General features: G+C 39.2%; 1 protein-coding gene across 6 annotated transcripts in view; it reads left to right on the forward strand.

Moving 5' to 3' along the window:
* The window catches only part of klc1a (kinesin light chain 1a), a 47,664-nt gene that overhangs the window by 5,318 nt on the left and 19,805 nt on the right, over positions 1-22,541 (forward strand). For 5 of the 6 annotated variants that reach the window (XM_057858996.1, XM_057858995.1, XM_057858997.1 and 2 more), the window contains exons 2-11: positions 4,173-4,677; positions 4,785-4,863; positions 7,724-7,955; positions 9,681-9,768; positions 14,588-14,689; positions 16,530-16,703; positions 16,776-16,875; positions 16,944-16,996; positions 19,087-19,154; positions 19,220-19,328. In XM_057858996.1, coding sequence (XP_057714979.1) covers positions 4,174-4,677; positions 4,785-4,863; positions 7,724-7,955; positions 9,681-9,768; positions 14,588-14,689; positions 16,530-16,703; positions 16,776-16,875; positions 16,944-16,996; positions 19,087-19,154; positions 19,220-19,328 — 1,509 coding nt within the window. In that variant the 5' untranslated portion in view covers position 4,173. Of the gene's footprint in view, positions 1-4,172; positions 4,678-4,784; positions 4,864-7,723; positions 7,956-9,680; positions 9,769-14,587; positions 14,690-16,529; positions 16,704-16,775; positions 16,876-16,943; positions 16,997-19,086; positions 19,155-19,219; positions 19,329-20,101; positions 22,519-22,541 lie in introns of those variants that run through there. The other variant, XM_057859000.1, reaches the window with a different exon arrangement.

Below are 22,541 nucleotides of genomic sequence, written 5' to 3' on the forward strand. Positions count from 1 at the left end.
AGTAAAAAGTAGTGATGTCCTCACAGTCTGGAAGGACTGTCAGCTCTTTTTAATGCTTAAGACTTTCCAAAATTTTCTCTTCAATCAAACTACCGGTGGTTTTCACCGGAAGTCTGTGAGCAGATTCTTGTCACCGGCAGAGGTGGGTAGTAACACGTTACATGTACTCCGTTACATTTACTTGTGTAACTTTTTGAGATAAATGTACTTCTAAGAGTAGTTTTTCTAAGCCACACTTTTTACCTTTACTTGGGTGGATTTGTGAAGAAAAAATGCTACTCTTACTCCACTACTTTACGCTACACAAGTCATTACATTTTTCCTCTTTGTTCTACGTGTTACATTTATTATTTTTTTGCCAGCAATGCCATGAGTAGCTCTACTAATTTCACCAATTAGACGTAGCAACAATAATCACATGACTCCATTACACCAATCATACGAAAAGCTTGCCATTCTATGTTCCCGCCAGCCTGTTCAATCACGTGGCGTCTTTAAATCATCGTAAAAAATCAAGTATTTGACATAGAGCGCTGCTCTCAACATGGCTCGAAAGCTCAGATTTGAACCTCTCTCACAGTTTTTATTTGGCACCGATCTACCACGGAAAATCGGGGATATGATCCTTCTAATTTCATTGTAGTAACTGAAGGAACTCTTCACTATTCAAACTAGGAACTATTTTCTCCACTAGAGGGCACTCATGCTCTTTGGACGAATAATGCTTCATTTCTGTCTTTTTTTATTCTCTTGGCTTATTGTGGTTATGTAATGGGTTTTTGGACAGTATATTATAACAGTTCATATAGATAAGTTTGTGCTGAGAGAAAAAAATACCATTGTTTGAAATAAAATAAATGGTATACTCACAATGTTACTCATTACTTGAGTATTCTTTTCACTGGATACGCTTTTACTTGTACTTGAGTACATTTTTTTGATGACTACTTTTACTTGAGTAGTATTATTTTGAAGTAACGCTACTCTTACTTGAGTCAAATTTGGGGCTGCTCTACCCACCTCTGGTCAACGGTTGCCATATTCATGCACCTAATCAATAGGGCACACAATGAACTCATTGGCTGCCATTGACGGTGCTAGATGTCCAATCCATTTTGACTGGGAGGGGCGAATGAATGAAGGATTAATCAGCCCTTGTCTCATGTCTAGCTCCATTTTGTTCAGTCTGATGTAAGATGTTTCTCACCGTTTCACTCTGGTTCTCTACAGTTCATTATCCAAGAGACTCTTGTTCTATTTGTGGTTGTTTGTTTTTTTGCAGTTGTATTTGGGCATCTCGTGTGGTACGCATGGTTCGCTTGCTGCTCGGCCGTCAGCTGACAAGCCGCGGGCCAGAGACCCCCTCCCCTCGTTTTAAACATTTTCTCCGCTCACTGCATAACCAATGTGAACTGTATTTGCAGGCAGGTCGTGGCCCAGCGTTGTCACGGAGGTGTGAATGGTTGGATGGATGGGTGCTAGCGCCGCAGTGTCAAGTGTGTTTTGCGGTGCGGTTTTGTGGAATCCTGCAGACGTTTTGCAGATTGCTCCTAATCCTCTTTCAGAGAGTGTGAAATTGACATAAAGACTGAATGGCACACAAAACAGTGCGCAGTGAGCTGGTTGGTGTTATGGAAAGGACAGTGACAGAGCCTTATTTATATAGAGTAGGTTTGGTGCTGTTTTAAGACATGCTACCCCCATTTCTGTCCAGACAAAGTAGAGCAGCAGAGTGCAGGAAGAGGTGAAGGACAGATGGAAGTTGATTAGCATGAGCAGAGGTGAATTGACTATCAACAAGGGATGTCCCAATTTTGATTTTGAATACTGATGGATGAATATGATGTCACTTTTTTTATGGAAAAGTGTATTCTGGTTTGATTATATACAGTTTAAAGTAGGGGTGGGAACCTCTTGGTACCTCAGGATACGATACAATTTGCGACACAAAGTTCACGATAACGATGATCTCACGATATAGCGATACAACAGTTATCGCTAAAATTGGTCAGTAGAGGTGTGTGAAATGTCCGATTCTTACATTATTCACGATTCGGCCGGGGAAGATTCGAGAAAGATTCACAGACATCCAAATTCCGATTAAATTAGAAATATGCCGAGTAAAGCAGAACTAAAACACATTCAGCGCAGTCTTCGGGACGCAATGAGGAATAGACCGAGAGTAAACATCATGCTCAACTCAAGCCGCTAGATAAAAAAGCAATAATACCTGACTGCGGCCGACAGCCGCTACAAACTACGTCCACATAATGCTACGGTAGATATCGTGTGTATATAGAACTAGATGCGTAATGACAGACTAGGCGGCGTTAGTACATGTATAGAAAACTAGATGCGAAATGACTCGCCGGCGTGAGTAAACAGCCGCCATCTTAAAGCAGCGAACCTTCCGGGCGAACCTTATTAACTTTTTATCAAAATACTCCTAAATCGGAAAAATCTCTACTTGAATCGATCTTTAAATGATGAAACCGTTTTAAAACTTTCCCATGTCGAAAGTAGACAGAAGGGAAATTGTGGAATAACGGGAGCGATTTTAACAACTTTAACAGTTGATTTACATCATCATAATAATTGAATGTAGTTTAAAGCTGCTGATACAGAATGGGGACTTCGGTATTTTATTCACTGTTTTGAACTGTTAACTTGATACTGAAATAGTCGTTTATTTAAGCCTGAGAGGATTTTTGTATAATTTTTGTAACTAATGTACAAAACATTAAAAGCAGCTAATGACTGGGGGGGGGGGGGCGTTGCATCAATAATAGATTTGTAATCTAATTGTAGCCTCTGAATCAGAATCGGAATTTAATCGTTAGGTGCCCCAAGATTCCCACCTCTATTGGTCAGGAAAGCATTATATCATATTTTTTTGCTCCTGTGTATTTTAAGGCCTCCCATGTTAGTGTTATTTCACTTGGAGAGCTGATTTTTGAAAACAAGTTACATCTTGTTGTAGTCCGTTTAGTTGCATCTTCTTGTGTGCAGTTGCGTTTAGTCATAGCTGATGAATAATGTTACATCTCACTATGTATCATTATTACCGATTACATTTGTTTTTTGCAAGTAGTTAAATTATTTTTTTTGTGTTCACATCCGCTTAGATATGTTTAGATCTAGGTATGTACAGCAAATGTGTCTTGTTGCTGCATCAAGTGATTTTTTTTTTTTTATGCGATTACATCCGATTTTAGCTGGTTTCATCTCATTCACTCACCTGGAACTTTTGGTTAATGTCTTTCCTTCAACAAGAGAGTAAGGCTAGGTCAATACTGCAGGTCTTGATGCACAATTCCGATTTTTTGGTCAGACTGCCTTTGTCCATTGAGCGCGTGCGCACTAATTTGCAGAACAAACTGAACCGCATGCGCTGACGCATCAAAACAAATAACTACACATGCTGGCTGTACTTCATTCCAAGGTGATCATATTTTGATTTCCAAAAAGAAGGCACAAATAACAGCCATTAATAATCCCCGTTTTGGTCTTATATTCAAACGTTTATATGGATTAATAGAAATCATGCACGCACTGTGCGTGCATGACGCACACACGTCAGTGTGCCCCGACTCAGCTATGTAAGCAATAATGAAATATTGCTCATTTGGCGCACTGAAAGAAAACCGAAAATTATCAGGTTTATCCTTTTCTTCATTTTATTTTTTTAGGACTGTGGTCAAGCCCGCCTACTGCGTAAAAGCAGAGTTCAAGCTAGGCGCTAACGCTACTGCACATTTACTTCGCTGCCATCCCGCTTGCCGTTCTCACTCTTACCTGACGTAATTGCTGCATGAATTCCGATTTGGGAGACTTAACAGTTCAGACCGCCGCCACAAAATATGGAAAAATGTGGGCCAGATCGGATTTAAACCACATACGAAAGTGACCCAGATCGGATTTGAAATGGTCAACTTCTATGGGACTTGTCCCGCTCAAGTTATTGCTAATCTCGAGATGGAAAAACACGAAAAAATCAAATTTGTGCATTAAGACCTGCAGTCTGAACTTAGCCTAAGTTGAGCAAGCGGAAGTTTGAATCCCACTCGAGATCGATTGTCACGCGTGTCTTTGTTCATCAGCGTCAGATGTCCCTTGATATGTCATGGTGACACAGGCGGCATCACAGCCTCTTCTGTGATTGCATCTTTCAGGATGCGCGAGGACATGACCAGCATGGTGCGCGCCAAGGCGGAGGAGGAGCCCGGTGAGAAGCTGTCCCAGGATGAGATCATCTCGCGCACAAAGCAGGTGATCCAGGGCCTGGACGCTCTGAAGCTGGAGCACCAGTCCATCCTGGACGGGCTGCTGGGCACGCTGCGCCGCCTGAAGCGGGACGAGGAGGGCACGGTGCTGGCGGCCGAGGAGAAGTCTCACGTAATCCGCAAGTCGCTGGAAATGTTGGAGCTGGGGCTGAGCGAGGCCCAGGTGATGATGGCCCTGTCGGCCCATCTGAGCTCGGTGGAGTCGGAGAAGCAGAAGCTGCGGGCGCAGGTGCGGCGCCTGTGTCAGGAGAACCAGTGGCTGCGGGACGAGCTGGCCGGCACGCAGCAGAAGCTGCAGAAGAGCGAGCAGAACGTGGCGCAGCTGGAGGAGGAGAAGAAGCACTTGGAGTTCATGAACCAGCTCAAGAAGTACGACCAGGATCTCTCGCCATCGGTCAGTGCGCCGCTGTGGAAACACTTGCCTTTTCAGTCGTGCAGTTAGTTCCAAAACACATCATTTTTGTGGAACGAAAGAAATCTCAACGTGCATTTTTTTTCCAGGATGAGAAGGACTCAGACACAAGCAAGGAGCCTTTGGACGATCTCTTCCCAGATGATCACGACGACCAAGCGCAAGGCAGTAAGTGTGCTTGACGGTTTTGTACACTTTTGGTCCTGTCGGTTGCGCTATGCACTATCTGGAAAGAGGAGCAGAAACAAACATGAGGCGGCAAAAAACATTTGAGATGATTTTAGAGTGCATTTATTTGATGATGTTTTTTCAGTTAATTTTAATGGTAATATTAACAATTCTATCTTATGTTTTATAGGGGTAATCATAATATCTTACCGGTTATTTTTCTTCATTTTTTTTTTTTTTTTCTCAGTTTGAATACGTAATGTATCATTAGTATTTTAAAATGACAGTTTTTATTGCTCAGCTAGTCATCCACTTTAAATAATATTTATTTTATCATATATGATTTAAAATGTATTTTAAAATGCATAATATTTACATACATCTCTAAGATTAAAATATTTGTGCAACTTTACAATGTATCATTTTTTATTTAATTGGAATATGTATTGATTTTAATGTTTTTGTTTTTTTTTAAATACTACAATAATTGTTAACTTATATTTTAAGCGTTGTAAATTCATTTACCTAATATATAAAATAACATTTAAAAGAATGACAGAACCCAAAACAAGCCATTTAGGAAAAATGCACATTTTATTTAACATCTGTTTATAATACTTATTCCTTGCCCTATTTTTAATTATGTTTTTAGTCACTCCACAAATTGAAAACAATAAGGGGGGGGGGGAGTGGTGGAATGGAAATTAAAATTTTATGATGGCATGTGGAGATTATTTGACTGCTGAATGTATTTGTTTTATTTTGGACTTAATTTGGCTGAATCTCTTCTCAAAGTTGTATTAAAGATAAAAATGTTTTTTAAATGTCAGTAGTGGAACAACTGTTAATACAGGTAGTCTCCGGTTTACGAACGAGTTCCGTTCCTGCGCTGGCCATTTAACCCGGATTTAAATCGGAATTAACCGTTGTAAATACCTCAAAACACCCTCTAAATTAAAAAAAAAAAAAAGTATTATACATTATTGTACTGTCTTCCCTAAAGCGTTGGAGCTAAGTCCTAGTTAGACAGTGAGCTAACCGCCAAAATGACAATGTCAGACATCCGTGTGGTTTGCTGATTTTATTCAGCTGCTCATGACATCAACACTTGCACAATGAAACTAAAATGAAATGAAATGAAATCAGTCTCGTCTTCAACAACAGCAATTCAAATTTGTGTTTACAAGTAGCTGCTGATACAGCAATAAAAAGCGATTAGCATGTATCAGTTAGCGTCCGCACATCATCAATAACAATACACATAAATTCGCCCGAAGTATTCGACCACAATTGGAAACGCACAACAAACAGTACAAAAGGAGTTATATACAGCCATCGCCTCTGGATGCTTCACAAGCAACAAATATGCGCGCAGGCAGTCTCTTTGCCACTCGTCTGCTCTGAAGTGGGGACTGTGCGTGTGTGGAGTGGGTAGGCGCGTCTGTAGATGCGTTTGCTTCCTGTTCTACGCTTCCTGCGCCAACAAGCCCGTCGACAAGGGGGGGGGGGCAAACGGGTATGTTGTCCCGTGCCTCAGGACCATAGGGGCCCCTGAATGACCCTTAATTGATTTTACTTTACATTCACATATTTCTTTTTTATTTAAATCATTGTCTGATTAAATATTATGCTCTACTCGATATATACTTCTTAAATATTACAAATGTATATTTTTTCGGATTTTTTTTTTTTTTTTTTTTTTTTGCACAAACACCCCCCCCCCCCCCCTCGACTTAGCAGAGAATGGTTAGACCCCTGCTCTGGCGCACTCTAGAGCTACATATTTTCTTGTCTTTGCCAGTGACTGTACCTGGAGGAGAGCAAGCCTTTAGTAAAATGAAAATAATAAAAAAACTACCTACGCTCCATCACAGGGCAGGGTTAACAACCTAGCCATTTTTTACCAAAGTGCAATTTATGGTAAGTTGCGGTGCTCTCAACTCTGCACCGCAGTGTGGATTGGACCGGCGATTTACTTGGCTTGTTCGTCAGTTTGTCCGGGTCTTCTTTCCGCAAGGTGGTGATGTATATTAAAACGCAGAGACACGTCGGATGACTTTTTGCTGGAACTTTTATTAACAATAGAGGACTCACAGCCACTTAACTCCGCGCTACCGCTCAACAACTCTTATCTCACCCCCTTAAGCTTGCCCACCTCTTCGTCTGCGCCAAATTGGTAAAGTCGGTCATATTTTAGGGGATGCTGGTAACACCATGCTCTCCACTGAGCATGAGCTTGCCCAAAAATTGGATTTCACTGATGTTATGAATGCCTTTGCTGTCAAAAAATCTTGGCGCATCACTGTTTGAGGGCTTGATAACCCCAGGGATATGGAGGGGGTAGGCACAGGATGTTTACTTATAGTGTTTTGTTGCTTAGCAGGCAGGCATAGCACTCTCAGTTGTATTGTATTGTAGCCTACATGGGACAATATGGAAATTGTTTATGTTGTGTCACATCACATTACGGTCTGTTAAATTTAACTGTCCATCTCAAATTAATTTGAAAATTTACACTGTCATTGCTTGCAAAGCGTTAAAGTGCTGCTTATGTTGTCGTGACAAGCAGCTGTGGGGTGGGGGGCCTGGGCGCCGTCCCCGGGCCCTTGCAAGTCTGTTGACAGCCCTGTGCGCCAAAATAAAAGCATGTATCAGAAAACAAAAGGCAACATTAAAAAAAAAAAAAAAAATGACGAGACACAGGCGTCATAAAGTCGAAATCGCGTAGGTCTGGTCCGTGGTAACCCGGGGGACTACCTGTACTCCAAATGGCGATGATACTTCTTATGTATTTTTTATCACTTCTAAATGTAAGCATTTGACTTCGCCACTAAAGTTGACGTCCGTTGTGTCTGTATAGTGGAGCCATCTTCTCATGGTAGTGCGGCGGCAGCGGCGGCCCAACAAGGCGGCTACGAGATCCCAGCCCGCCTGCGCACCCTACACAACCTGGTGATCCAGTATGCCTCACAGGGCCGCTATGAGGTGGCCGTGCCGCTCTGCAAGCAGGCCCTGGAGGACCTGGAGAAAACGTCGGGTCACGATCACCCGGATGTGGCCACCATGCTCAACATCCTGGCCCTCGTTTACAGGTCAGCAAAATGGATGCCTTGCCAAAATCTAATTGTATAGTATAATGATTAAAGAGTACAGTGATACCTCGGCTCACGAACGCTTAAGCTCACGAACTTTTCGCCTCAAGAACATTAAATTCGCGAGCATATAGTCTCTGCTGGCGAACTAGTTTTCGGCGGACGAACCAAGCCACGCGGTCGGACAGCGCCACGAGAAGCTGACGCACGCTCACGGCGTCTCAGTTCGTCCCCTCCCTTTCGTTGAGTGCGGACGTGGTTTGTGTTTGATAGACATTTTGGACCATATTGAGTGTACTTTTGCTATTATGGGACCGAAAAAGAGTTACATACAGTCCTTATGGAAGGTGACTCGTGTTACCAATTCGCCCTCGACTGGTAATTGGCGGTGCTTTCAGCTTCCCACCGTCGTGAGAAGTGGACCGGCGAGTCACGTTGGCTCGTTGTCGTCGGTTGTCTTCGGTGCGCCCGATGGCGGCTTGCATACAAACACCCAGAGGTGTCGGATGGCTTTTTGTGGGCACTTTTATTAACAACCAAAAGCATGCGGGGGGCACAGCAGTGGAGTCTACGCTAACTGCGCACTTTGCCGGTAACACTCTCCTTCCAAACAGTAACTCCCTCCCTCCTCCTCCCACTCCCATACCATCGCAAAGGTAAATAAAACAACTTTATTATACAGTACAGTTTATTTCTTTAATTATAATACAATAGCACACTTATTATACATAAAATAAGGTATATTTTTGTGTAGTTTTAAGGCTTATTTAGTAGAAAATTATGTTTTATGGGGACCTGGGAACGGATTATTCTCATTTTAATGGTTTCTTATGGGAAATAAATGTTCGGAAGACGAACTTTTCGCCTCACGCACACTTTCTGGGAACCAATTATGTTCGTGAGCTGAGGTATCACTGTATATGTTGTGGTAGTTAGTAAAGAAGTACCTATTGATGGCAATAGAAGAGTCAAAATGGATTGGAGGTCTGTTGCTGTCAATGGCAGGCAAAGAGTTAATAACAGAATGACCAAATTGCATTTTATAAAATGTGTAGGTAAAAAATTAAAAGATACATTTGTTTTTAGTTGTTATTGAAAACTTTGGTGCTTTATTTTCTGATATTTATGGCAAAAAACTTGGTGTGAGTACTTTTTTTTAAACTAATACTACTACAGTATTTTTGTTTTTATTTTAGCATGAAATATTTCAACCAATATTCAGTATTTGAATGTGGGAAAGGATGCATTTGATTTTTCAAACACATTTAAAAGCAATGTTTGAAATGCTAAAATGTAATGTTTAATATTAAAAAAAAATTGAAAATGAAAATGAAATAACATTTTATTCAATGAATCATTAATGCTGAATGCATTTAACTTCTTTAAACACATAAAACAAATATCTTCAATTATTTTAGAAATATTTTTTTTCTTTACAATAGATCAACCATCGGATTTGTTGTGAAAACATTTGAAAAAAAGAAAACATTTCACCAAATGAAAATAGCAACCGAGTGGCCCATACTTTTCCCAGCCTTATTCTTATCACCGCAGTAATGTAGTCGAAAAAATCTCCCCGACTGGCTACCAGACGACCGCAACAGTGCTTCTGGAACTCTGTAAACAGGGCTAGCGATTTACAGTACGCCGTCAATGTCAGCGCCGCAACAAAAGAAACACCCCGACCTGCTGGGAAACTATTTTACCAGCTTCTTTACATTTCAGGGATCAGAACAAGTACAAGGAGGCCGCCAACCTGCTCAATGACGCTCTGGCCATCAGGGAGAAGACACTGGGCCGAGACCATCCTGCTGTGAGAACACTTATCTGTCTCATATTAACTCTTTCAGTGCCATTGACGATGATAGACGTAGAATCTTGTGACTCCCCTCAACTTCTGCTGTGACTTGAAATGGGTTTGTCACCAGTAGACATTCAGTGCTAGCCCTCTCACTTCAAATGGATTGGACATCTGTCGCCGTCAATGGCAGGGAACGAGTTAAACATATCGATCATATCAGCCATTAGTCAGCCATTACTCATTTACATCATCATTCATAGAATTTTACTACATGATTTTTAGTGTTTACTTCTGCCAAAAAGGATGATTTTGATAGTTGACTAATAAGTGAACATTTTTGCGACTGGTCACCTCATCGGTTCACATTTTTTGTTATATTACTCCGGGCACAACACTCGAGCTGTAATTTATGGAGGACCAGTAAATACTGAACAATTGAATTAAAATCGAAATAAAGTGATCCCTCATTTTTTCCGGTTAATGTTGTTACGTTGCCAGCGTAGGAATGGAATTTGTTCATAACCCGGGGACTATCTGTATGTATGTATATGTACATATATACAGTACATTAAAGGTGTATGAAATTTCCGATTCTTAGTTTATTCACGATTTGGCCGCTGAAGATTCGAGAAGGATTCACAAACATCCATATTCTGATTATTTAAATATGCTAAGTAAAGCGGAACTAAAACACAGTCGGCGCGGTCTTCGGGACGCAATGAGGAAGAGACAGAGATTAAACATCCACATTCCACAACTCATGCTGCTGGATAAAAAAACGCCAAAAGCCGCTACAAACAATGTCCAGTTGCTACAAAGTTCGCCCACGTTGCTACAAACTACGCCCACGTAATGCTACAGTAGATATCACATTTACCTTATATAGAACTAGATGCGAAATGAAAGACTGCGGCGTTAGCACATGAATAGATAACTAGATGCGAAATGACACTCGCTGGCGTTAGTCAAGAGCTGCTATCTTAAAGCAGTAGACTTCTCAGGAAGGCTCTGTTGTAGTGAACCTACCGAGCAACCTAATTAACTTTTTATCTAAAATACTCCTGAATTGGAAAAATCTTGACTTGAATCTGTCTTTAAATGACGAAACAGTTTTAACACTTTCACATGTCGAAAGTAGACAGAAGGGAATTTACGGAATAACGGGAGCAATTATAACAACTTTAACAGTATATTCACAACATTAAATTTATTGAATGGTGTTTAAAGCTGCTGATACAGAATGGGGACTTGAGTGTTTTATTTACTGTTTTGAACTGTTAACTTGATACTGAAATAGTTGTTTATTTAAGCCTGAGAGGTTTTTTGTACAATTTTTGTAACTAATATACGAAACATTAAAAGCAGCTGATAGTTGGGGGTTTGTGCACCAATAATCGATTTATAATCGAATTGTAGCCTCTGAATCGTAATCGAATCGTGAGGTGCTCCAAGATTCCCACCTCTAGTATACGTGCATGTATCTTAACATTTTTAAATAAAACACTGTATTTCTTTCTTTTTTTATTTATTTATTTATTTATTTATTTTTTATTTAATAATAGAAAAAAGTCCGTGATAGACTGAGGGTGCGAAGTTTGAAGCGCGAAGTAGCGAGGGATACTGTATGTACCTAAAAATATGGAAAAAATATATACATAAGAATAAAGATAAATAATGTTGAAATAACGACATAATACATAAAAAATGAAATAAAAATTCAAATGTATAGAAAAAGAAGTAAAAATTTTAATAAATGAATAAATCTTTGTTTAAATATTGAATTACTTGAACGAATATTGGAATAATAATATTTGACAAATTTAAATGCTTATTTGGTTGTGTATCATTTACTTAATTTTGGCACTCCTTGTCATTCAGAGGAAATGTGAATTAGAGACGTAAAGGGGGCGGGGCAGAATAAGGAGATCATGAATATTATGGAACTGTGTCAAGTTTTGATTAATTACACTGGTCTACAAACAAAATGCTTCCTGGATAAAAGCAGTGAGACTTTACTAAATTGGGTCAAAAAAAAAGAAAAATTAGGTCAAAAATGTCATTTAGGTATAGTTTTTGAAAAAAATCCAGGCAATGTAGGCGAAAATTGGGTTTTAATTGAAATAGAAATGGTTATTTCGAGTAAACATACAGTGGGGTAAATAAGTATTTAGTCAACCACTAATTGTGCTAGTTCTCCCACTTAAAAATATTAGAGAGGCCTGTAATTGTCAACATGGGTAAACCTCAACCATGAGAAACAGAATGTGGAAGAAAAAAACAGAAAATCACATTGTTTGATTTGTAAAGAATTTATTTGCAAATCATGGTGGAAAATAAGTATTTGGTCAATACCAAAAGTTCATCTCAATAGTTTGTTATGCACCCTTTGTTGGCAATGACGGAGCCCAAACGTTTTCTGTAACTCTTCACAAGCTTTTCACACACTGTTGCTGGTATTTTGGCCCATTCCTCCATGCAAATCTCCTCTAGAGCAGTGATGTTTTGGGGCTGTCGTTGGGCAACATGGACTTCTCACCCCGTGGCGTCAAAATGATAACAAGAACTGTGGGCAAAAATCCCAGAACCAGAAGGGGGGACCTATTGAATGACCTACAGAGAGCTGGGACCACAGTAACAAAGGCTACTATCAGTAACACAATGTGAACAATCCGCCAGGGACTCGAATCCTGCACTGCCAGACGTGTCCCCCTCCTGAAGAAAGTACACGTCCAGGCCCGTCTGAGGTTCCCTACAGAGCATTTGGATGATCCAGAAGAGGACTGGGAGAATGTGTTATGGTCAGATGAAACCAAAATAGAACTTTTTGATAGAAACACCGGTTCTCGTGTTTGTAGGAAAATGAATACTGAATTGCACCATACCCACTGTGAAGCATGGGGGTGGAAACATCATGCTTTTGGGCTATTTTTCTGCATAAGGACCAGGACGACTGATCTGTGTAAAGGAAAGAATGAGTGGGGCCATGTATCGAGAGATTTTGAGTGAAAATCTCCTTCCATCAGCAAGGGCATTGAAGATGAGACGTGGCTGGGTCTTTCTGCATGACACTGATCCCAAACACACAACCAGGGCAACAAAGGAGTGGCTTCGTAAGAAGCATTTCAAGGTCCTGGAGTGGCCTAGCCAGTCTCCAGATCTCAACCCCATAGAAAATCTGTGGAGGGAGTTGAACGTCCGTGATGCCCAACGACAGCCCCAAAACATCACTGGTCTAGAGGAGATCTGGAGGAATGGGCCAAAATACCAGCAACAGTGTGAAAAGTTACAGAAAATGTTTGGCCTCCGTTATTGCCAACAAAGGGTACATAACAAAGTATTGAGATGAACTTTTGGTATTGACCAAATACTTATTTTCCAACATGATTTGCAAATAAATTCTTTAAAAACCAAACAATGTGATTTTCTGTTTTTTTTCCCACATTCTGTCTCTCATGGTTGAGGTTTACCCATGTTGACAATTACAGGCCTCGCTAATATTTTCAAGTGGGACAACTTGCACAATTAGAGGTTGACTAAATACTGTATCTACCTTTTTTCAGTGTATTGCAGAAATCCTGGTGTTTTGGAAGTGGACAAAGGGCATTAATGTAGACACATTAAGTTGTGGCACACACCGATATATCCATCTCATGTCAAATGTAGCAACTTGTAAAACATATGTAATTACACCATTGTATTTTTGTAACCAAATCGTACATGTAAAAACGAATGCAACTGCCTGACATGAAATGGAAAAAAAATAAATATCCTGAATACTTTAGCCAACCATCACTAAAATATTTTACTTTTCAATCCATGTCACAACAGCAAATACGAATTAGCCATTTTTATCTCTGAAGCACATATTTTCCAATATTTTGTAAACCAGAGTTCCAAGATGTTCATTCTGCTCTCGTTGAGGACCACAGATTTTTTTCCCCGTTGCTGTAAATTAAATAGATAAATGGATTAAATGACAAAAAAATAGAATTCAAAATTTACAAATTAAAATATTACAAATATATATTTTTTTCTTTTTTTTTTCTTTTCATTTTACATGTTTCAAAAAGTATTTTAAAAAATAGAATTTGTTTGTCCTTGTTAGTGGAGAAAAAAACACAAAAGGGAATATTTGAAGAATTTAGAGATTAAAAATACTTCATACGATTAATCCATTGTCAAAATAATTGTCGATTAATTTGATAGTCGATTAGTTGTCTAGGTGGAGGCTTTTCTGTACTTTAACACCACGATACTAAACCATGATAAAGATAAATTGTGTTAACCCCTTCAGGTCTGGAACTTCAGCAATCTCCATTTTGTGAGGTCAGCCCTCTCCTTTCACACTACCTCCAACTCTATTTCCACAACCAGATGATTTCCACTTTAAATCAACATTTTTTCCCACACTCTCTTTCCCGTAAATAAGAATCTGAGCGTCACAATGATCTCCCACGTTTTCTTCCCAATCTACCCTGGCCTTGCCCTGCTCTTTGAAGGCTTGAGGGGCTTACCTCATTGGATGCCATTGACGGCAATAGACGTCCAACCTATTCAAAGTGGGATAGTTTGCAGCAAATGAATGTGCTTTCATTCCCTGCCAGCCCTCCCACTTCAAATAGACTGTACATCTGCTAGTGACGAACTATTTCGATTTCACAGCATCGTCAATGGCACTGAAAGAGTTAATGACTTTGACCAGAAAAGGAAATCAAGCACCCTTAATGACTTCCTTTCTGAGCGCCATCTGTCTTTCTCACCAGATCAAAGAGGTGACCTTTGATAGCTTGGTGGTTTTCGAGGTTAACAAATTTCGCCCTTTTCTATTCAGGTCGCCGCCACGCTCAACAACCTTGCCGTGCTGTACGGCAAGAGGGGCAAGTACAAAGAGGCCGAACCGCTGTGCAAGAGAGCGCTGGAAATAAGAGAAAAGGTGAGCTGCGAACAACCAGGTGCGGTCGGAAGCGTTGGTCTTGATCCAAAGTCGTGGTTTGGTCTCAACATTGGTAGGGACAATATAAAACGGAATAACCTGCATGTACACTTTTTGCTGGGGACAGGACATTAATAAGACCAAACAGATTATTGAATGGGGGTCAGGGCTTCATTTCTCACCAATATTAACCTAATTAATTGATAGACGAAATGATCAAAGCAAAATAAATCTGTATTGACTTATTCTTTTATGTGTATTGGTTCACGTGTTACAATGATCGACTCAAATCTTTGTTTTCAAAAACTAATAAAGAAATATTTTGAAGTGCAAGTGCAAGAATGGGTCCACTTCCAGGGGACACTGGCCCACCCCGAGACTCAAACTAAAGTATTTTAATATAAAAGTGATTTGGGAAAAAAATTAATGAAAAAAAATCTGAGATATCCAAGGACCGATCTACATCTGAGGCATTATAGACTACCCCAAGACTTGAACCAAAGTACTCTCATGAAATTCTGATGTGTGATTTCAATTCAGATTATTTTTTTCATGTCAGTTCATGTTCATGTCAGTGTCCCTCTGAAGTGGACCCATTCTTCACCGTGTTGCATTACGGTAATGCACATAATGCAAATAATGATCCAAATGAGGGACAGCTAGCTTGATTTCGTTGTTCTTTGTGGAGGCTTGCCTGACCAGAGTAGTTCTGCAGGTTAGCAAGTTCACACAGATTAATGCTATGCTAAGTCTGATGCAGGTCAGATTTTAGTAACAAAATTAATGGTGTTTCCTAGTGCTGCAACGATTAATCGATTAACTCTAGTATTCGATTAGGGAAAAAAATATTCAAATTAAATTTTATTGCTTCGAGTATTCGGTTAATTAAAGTGCTGTTGTAATGGTTTGTTTTGAAAGTGTTTGCATTTAGTTGTATTGATTAGAGTGGATTCACTGCCCTCTGGTCTGCCTCATTTCACATGGCTGAATCCAACTGCTCCCTGTTAAGACCAAAGTAAGCTAAGTTTTTGTCTGAGCATATGTTTTTTAATGCATTCGTAATTTAGTTTATAGGTATATTTATCCGTTTTTGTGGGAATATGTGTCTGAACCATTTAAGAGCATTTTATAGCATTTAAGCTAGCAGACTTTTGCTATGTAAGTTAGGCAATTTATTTTTTGTTGTACATAGATCCTCTTTAAAAAATAAAAAAATAATAAAAAAAAACCTTTGAGGCTCAGCTCAGGTATTTTAATTTTTCATGTTCCTTATCCGATTGCTCGATTATTCGAACTAAATAGTTCATCGATTAATTGACTACTATAATAATCGATAGCTGCAGCCCTAGTGTTTCCCCCAGCTCCACAACAGTGACGTCTTTTTACATTACTTACAGTGGCTTGTGCTGGCTGAAAAAAAAAACGCTCTAATATCCCTCTTCATCGACGGAGGTGGCATGTTGTATTTCTGTCGGCAGAGTTGTGTGAGTGTGCGTTTTTGTGGCGGGGGGGATCAAGTCATCAGCCAATCAAATGTGCGTTTGAGGGGAAGAAAATGGACCGGCACGTTGAGCAATTGAAAAGGGATAAATGTAAATCTGAACATAATGTAAATAGTTCACTTACTAATGGTAGGGTCTATTCTATCCTTTTAACATATGGGAAGACGATCTAAATTACCCATATAACTGAACTCATTATACATAATGCAAATAAGGCAGCTTGAAAGTTGGTGGGGACAATTTGAGCATCCTGAAAAGCTGCTAGTGTTATGTCCCTACCGTCTCTATGCAAACCAATGCCCTTGTCTTGATCGCTCCGTTTTGTGTTGGAGCTGCAGGTGCTGGGCAAGGACCACCCGGATGTGGCCAAGCAGCTCAACAACCTGGCCCTGCTGTGTCAGAACCAGGGCAAGTACGAAGAGGTGGAGTACTACTACATGCGAGCACTGGAGATCTACCAGACCAAACTGGGGCCCGATGACCCCAACGTCGCCAAAACCAAGAACAATCTGGTTAGGAAGGAGGAAGCCGGGTATTATTTTGTTTGTTTTCTCTCTGATGCATTATTTTTTGGCTTCTACCAGGCCTCCTGTTACCTCAAGCAAGGCAAGTTCAAGCAGGCCGAGACACTCTACAAAGAAATCCTTACACGGGCCCACGAGAAGGAGTTTGGCTCTGTTGACGGTAGACGGCACACCTCTGTTTATCACAAAAAGTTGCACACCATTGTGATGTCATTGTTTACACTGCAGGTGAGAACAAACCCATTTGGATGCACGCTGAAGAGAGGGAGGAGCAAAGCAAGGCGAGTCACACAATTCACTCACATCCAGCCGGTCCAGGTCCAAATTCGTCCAGCACCTACAATAGCACCCACTGAGTAAATGCAGATTCCAAATGTCTAATATCTCAACCAAATTTTATTTTTATTAAAAAATATTTAATAAATAATGATAATTTTTGATATGAATATGTATTATATAAGAGGCAGATGATGGATGGACGGATGGATGTTAAAAAAAAAAAAAAAAAATTCAGAGAGAAAGTGACTATTTTTGGTGATTAAAAAAAAAAAACTTATTTACTAAAATTATGAATTATTAATATATTTGATTTTTTTATTTTTTATATAGTTTTTATATTATTTATTTCATAAATCAATACATGGATAAATTAATTTTAATTAAAATCTAAATTATTAAAATCTAAATGAATAAAAACTAAACACACTCTGGTCATAGTCCCAAATCACATTCTTAAGTTTATGTATTTGCTTAAATGTCACAGTAGTTAAGTCGTTGCTTGCCATTGATGATGATTGATGTCCAGTTCATTTAAATGGGGAGGATGGTTGTAAATGCTCATCATTCAGTGCCATTGAGGTCAATAGACGTTTAATCCATTTGGACTGGACATCAATGGCGGTGAATGATTTTTTTGAAAAAAATTTGGACTGGACATCAATGGCAGTGAACGATTTTTTTGAAAAAAGAAAAAAAAAAAAAAAAAGCACAAACCTAAACTGATGTGCTCTTTTTAGCAATTAACTCATTCACTGCTATTGACAGCAATACAGTTGATCTGAAATCCATTCTAACTGGGGTAGCTGGCATCAAATGATCATGTTTCAGTGCCGTTGATGGCGCTAGACCTCAAATCCATTTGGACCGGGAGTGCTTGGAGCGATTGAACGTCATCAATGGCAGTTCAATGAGGGTTCAATAAAGTGTTTAAAAAATATTTTTATTCATAAAGCACTTCAAAAAGTGAATTATCTTCTCTTGCTTGCTGCATTGATATTGAAATTGCTTTGTCGCTATGGTTACTTACGTCTAAATCGTACAGAAAAGCCGGAGTAAGAAGCGAGCGTCTTGAGTTTGCGGATTAGTCGCTGCAGTGATGAAGCTCAGCTGCTTCGTTATTAGCAAAGCCGCCGTTAATCCCCCCGGCTCTGCTTAACTTCTAATTTTCTTGTCGGATCGGTTCCAACGTCGGCTGCTTTTGAATTTGCGGAGATCCACCAAGTTACGTGCAGGTTAATGATTTCTTTTTTATTTAAAAAAAAAAGAATCATCAAAATTTTACCTAAGTCGCTGTTAAGAATGACTAATATTACTAAAATAAGGCCATCGCCAATTATATTGCAATCGTATTATACTGCTCCCAAGTGGCCAATTTAGGCACACCACAAGGAGTAGAACAATGTCATTAAAGTCTTTCCATTATTTTGAATGTCATTATTGTTTGTTCATATAATTAAGCTATTTTAGAGTGTTATTCTAATGGTAAAAACACCCTAAAATTATTTGCCAAGTCAAGTTGTTTTTACATGAGCAAAAAAAAAAAAAAAAAAAATCCCCCCCCCCAAAATTCCTAAGGGCTTCGCAAACACACAGTCAATATTAAAATGTGAAATATTTAGGGATGTACCGATCGCATATTTTTGCGTCTGAGTCACCTGATTCTGAGAAAATGCTCATACCGAGTCCCTGTCAGATACCAAAAAGGCACTATAAACATGTTACTTTCCCGCTGAATAACTTTGAAAATTGTGTGTCTTTATTACAGTAAATGCTTCATTGAGTGAGCCCACTCAAACCCACTCACGATCCTGAGAACAGTCTCACTTAAACAATGGGTTTACACTTTCGCTAGTGTTTATCGAGCTCATACATTGTGCAAGGAAAAATTCTTACGAAAAACATCTTGGGGGGGGGGGTGGATGTCATACTTATTACCGTTATTCTCAGGACTTATTCCATTTTTCTTTGCCTTCTGGGCATTTTCATTCATTAAAAGGTCAAGATGTTTTCGGATATGAGTGCTGTGAGTTGTCATTGAGCCGAAATTCTCAAGTACAAGTGCCATGTGACCAATGATGTCATCCTCTCGCAGGGCAAGCAGAAGGACGGCTCACCGTTTGGAGAGTACGGCGGCTGGTACAAAGCTTGCAAAGTGGACAGGTGATTTGAAAGCCCGTGAGCACCAAATCACACTGTTCTGCTAAAGCTCCGTATTGATTGTGCAGCCCCACCGTCACCACCACGCTGAAGAACCTGGGCGCGCTGTACAAGCGGCAGGGCAAGTTCGAGGCGGCCGAGACCTTAGAGGAGGCCGCCATGCGCTCAAGGAAGCAGGTGCCTGTCAACAGCCGCCCGCTTATTAGGGAGTACCACCAGTGACAAATTGATTAAATCATACATTATTAATAATTAGATAACAAACCACAGCATTGACACAAACCCTGTTCGGGTCACACTCACCATGTTTGATGGGCCAACGAAGGGTCAAATTATTTTTTGTTGCATAAACAAACAACAGTGCCAAAACGAAATAAATAAATGCAAATTGGAATATGTAAATTAAAATATATTTTGAAATAAATACAAATTGACATTATTACATTAAAAAAATCTTAGATTAAAAATGTAAACAAAAACTAATTAAAAATACATACATACACAGTGGTATAAAAAAGTATCTGAACCTTTTTGAATTTCTCACATTTCTGCATAAAATCACCATCAAATGTGAGTTTTCATATTTTAATGAGGATAGTATGCAAACAATGACAGAAGAGAGGAAAATAAGTAAGTGAACCATCACATTAAATATTTTGTGGCCCCCCGTTTGGCAGCAATAACTTCAGCCAGAGATTTCCTGTAGCTGCAGATCAGTCTTGCACATCGATCAGGACTAATCTTGGTCAATTCTTCTCTACAAAATTGCTGTAGTTCAATTAGATTCCTGGAATGTTTGGCATGAATTGCTGTCTTTAGGTCATGCCACAGCATCTCAATGGGGTTCAATCTGGACTTTGACTTGGTAACTCCAGAACGTGTATTTTGTTCTTCCAAAACCATTTTGAAGTTGATTTACTTCTGTGTTTTGGATCATTGTCTTGTTGCAGCATCCATCCTCATCTTAGCTTCTGCTACTACCCATCATCAGTCCTGGTGCATCTATAGCCTGTCCATCCTGGGAGTGGATCTCTCCCGATTGTGGTTCTCCCCAGTTTCTCTTTTTTTCCCCATGTGTTTTTTTTTTAGTTTTTCCTTGCCGCCATGGAGGGTCTAGGGATTGGGGGATGCCCAGGACATGGACTCATCTCATTCATCTACTATATCTGACTGTGTATCAAAATGACTCTATAAAGCCCTCTGAGACAAACCTGTTGTGATATAGTGCTATACAAATAAAATTGAATAGCTTCAACTGTCTGACAGACGGCCTCAGGTTTTCCTGCAAACCATCCTGATAAACTTTTGAATTCATGCTTTCATTAATGAGTGCAAGTTGTCCAGGCCCTGAGGCAGAAAACAGCCCCAAGTCATGATGCTCCCTCACCGTGCTTCACAGTGGAGATGAGGTGTTGATGTTGGTGAGCTGTTCCATTTTTCCCCACAGATGACGTTGAGTGTTACTCCCAAACAATTGGTTTCATCAGTCCACAAAATATTTTGCCAAAACTTCTGTGGAGTGTCCAAGTGCCTTTTTGTGAACATTAAACGTGCAACGTTTTTTTAGACAGCAGTGGCTTTCTCCGTTGAGTCCTCCCATGAACACCATTCTTGGCCATGGTTTTACATACAGTTGATGTGTACACAGAGATATTGGACTGTGCCAGTAATTTCTATAAGTCTTTAGCAGACACTCTAGGGTTCTTTTTTACATCTCTGAGTATTCTGCGCTGAACTCTTGGCGTCATCTTTGGTGAACGGCCACTCCTTTGGAGAAAAGCAACAGTGCCAAACTCTCCCCATTTGTAGACAACTTCTCTGACTGTCGATTGATGAACATTCAGACTTTTAGAGATGGTTTTGTATCCTTTCCCAGCTTTATACAAATCAACAATCCTTGATCGCAGGTCTTCAGACAGCTCTTTTGACCGAGCCATGATGCACATCAGACAATGCTTCTCATCAAGACAATTCTTACCAGGTGTGTGTTTTATAGTGGGCAGGTCAGCTTTAAAGCACTCATCAGTGATTGGGCACACACCTGACTTAAATTTTCTGGTAAAATTGGTTTCAATTGCTGTTTGTCTCCTTAGGCAGAGGGTTCACTTACTTATTTTCCCCCTTTCTGTCATTGTTAGCATGCTATCCTCTTTCAATTATGAAAACCTATAAATGTTTGGGTGGTTTTAGGTAAAGCAGACACTGTTTTTACATCTGTGGGATTTTGACAAAAATCAGATCACATCTGATGTTTATTTTATGCAGACATGTGAGAAATTCCAAAAGGTTCAGATCATTTTTCATACCACTGTCTGTAATGTATATACCGTATTGGCCCGAGCATAAGACTGCCCTGATTATAAGACCACCCCCTCTTTTTCAAGACTCAAGTTTGAAAAAAGACTTTTTGAACGCCAAATTATTATTTATACAGAAAATAATTACAGTACATCTGACACAAATGATTATAAGAATATATTTGAGAGAAAAGGCATGTTATTTTGCCTCATTCAAATCTTAATTTCTGAACATTTAAATATGTAAACTAAAGTACAGTCACATTCGTAAATGAATGGCTTCTGGTTTTTGAAATGTAAATAAACCAATCTATTGTGATAAAGCAACACAATTGCAATTACTGCATTAACCGTCAAAGTGAAGTCTAAATGTAACTGTAGTCTTGAAACAAATCTGAATCAAGAAAAACATTGGAATAAAACAATGCAAACTGGTTAAATTTGAGAGTAGCTGAGATCTGTCATGACAGAACATCGCTTCAATGATATCTGGCGCCATCCAGCATCGTAAATGGGTGTAATGTCTAGACCGCGAATATAAGACGACCCCCACTTTTTCAGTCTTATTAAGATGCAAAAAAACACCGTCTTATATTCGGGCCAATACGGTATAAAAAAATCTAAATTTCATTCCAAAAGTAAATGAATAAAGTATCAATTATATACAAAAATTGGAAATAAATTAGTAATACATACATTAAAAAATGGGACAAATGTTGAAATAAAAAGCATTTAAATGAATACATCAGAATTTGGGCAAATAAAAACTTGAAAAAATATTAATAAAAAAAAAAAATCTCTTAAAAAAGATCTAATAAAACTATATACATAATTGGAAATTGATAAATAAATTTTTTTGAAATCCCCAAAATAAACAAACAAAAAATGAAATGGATACAAAATGGAACAAATAATAAATATTGGAGTAAATAAGCATTTACACAAATGAATTTTCAATTAAATACAATAAAAAAATTAAAATGAATAAATGTGGACATATTTATTTAATGATGGGTACTCCTCTTCCTCCAACGACATCGAATGAGTTCAATATAGCAATTTAGCAGATTCGAGGATTCCGCTTTCCTCCTAC

The sequence above is a fragment of the Corythoichthys intestinalis genome, chromosome 15 (genome assembly GCF_030265065.1).
Source record: "Corythoichthys intestinalis isolate RoL2023-P3 chromosome 15, ASM3026506v1, whole genome shotgun sequence".
Taxonomy (NCBI): domain Eukaryota; kingdom Metazoa; phylum Chordata; class Actinopteri; order Syngnathiformes; family Syngnathidae; genus Corythoichthys; species Corythoichthys intestinalis.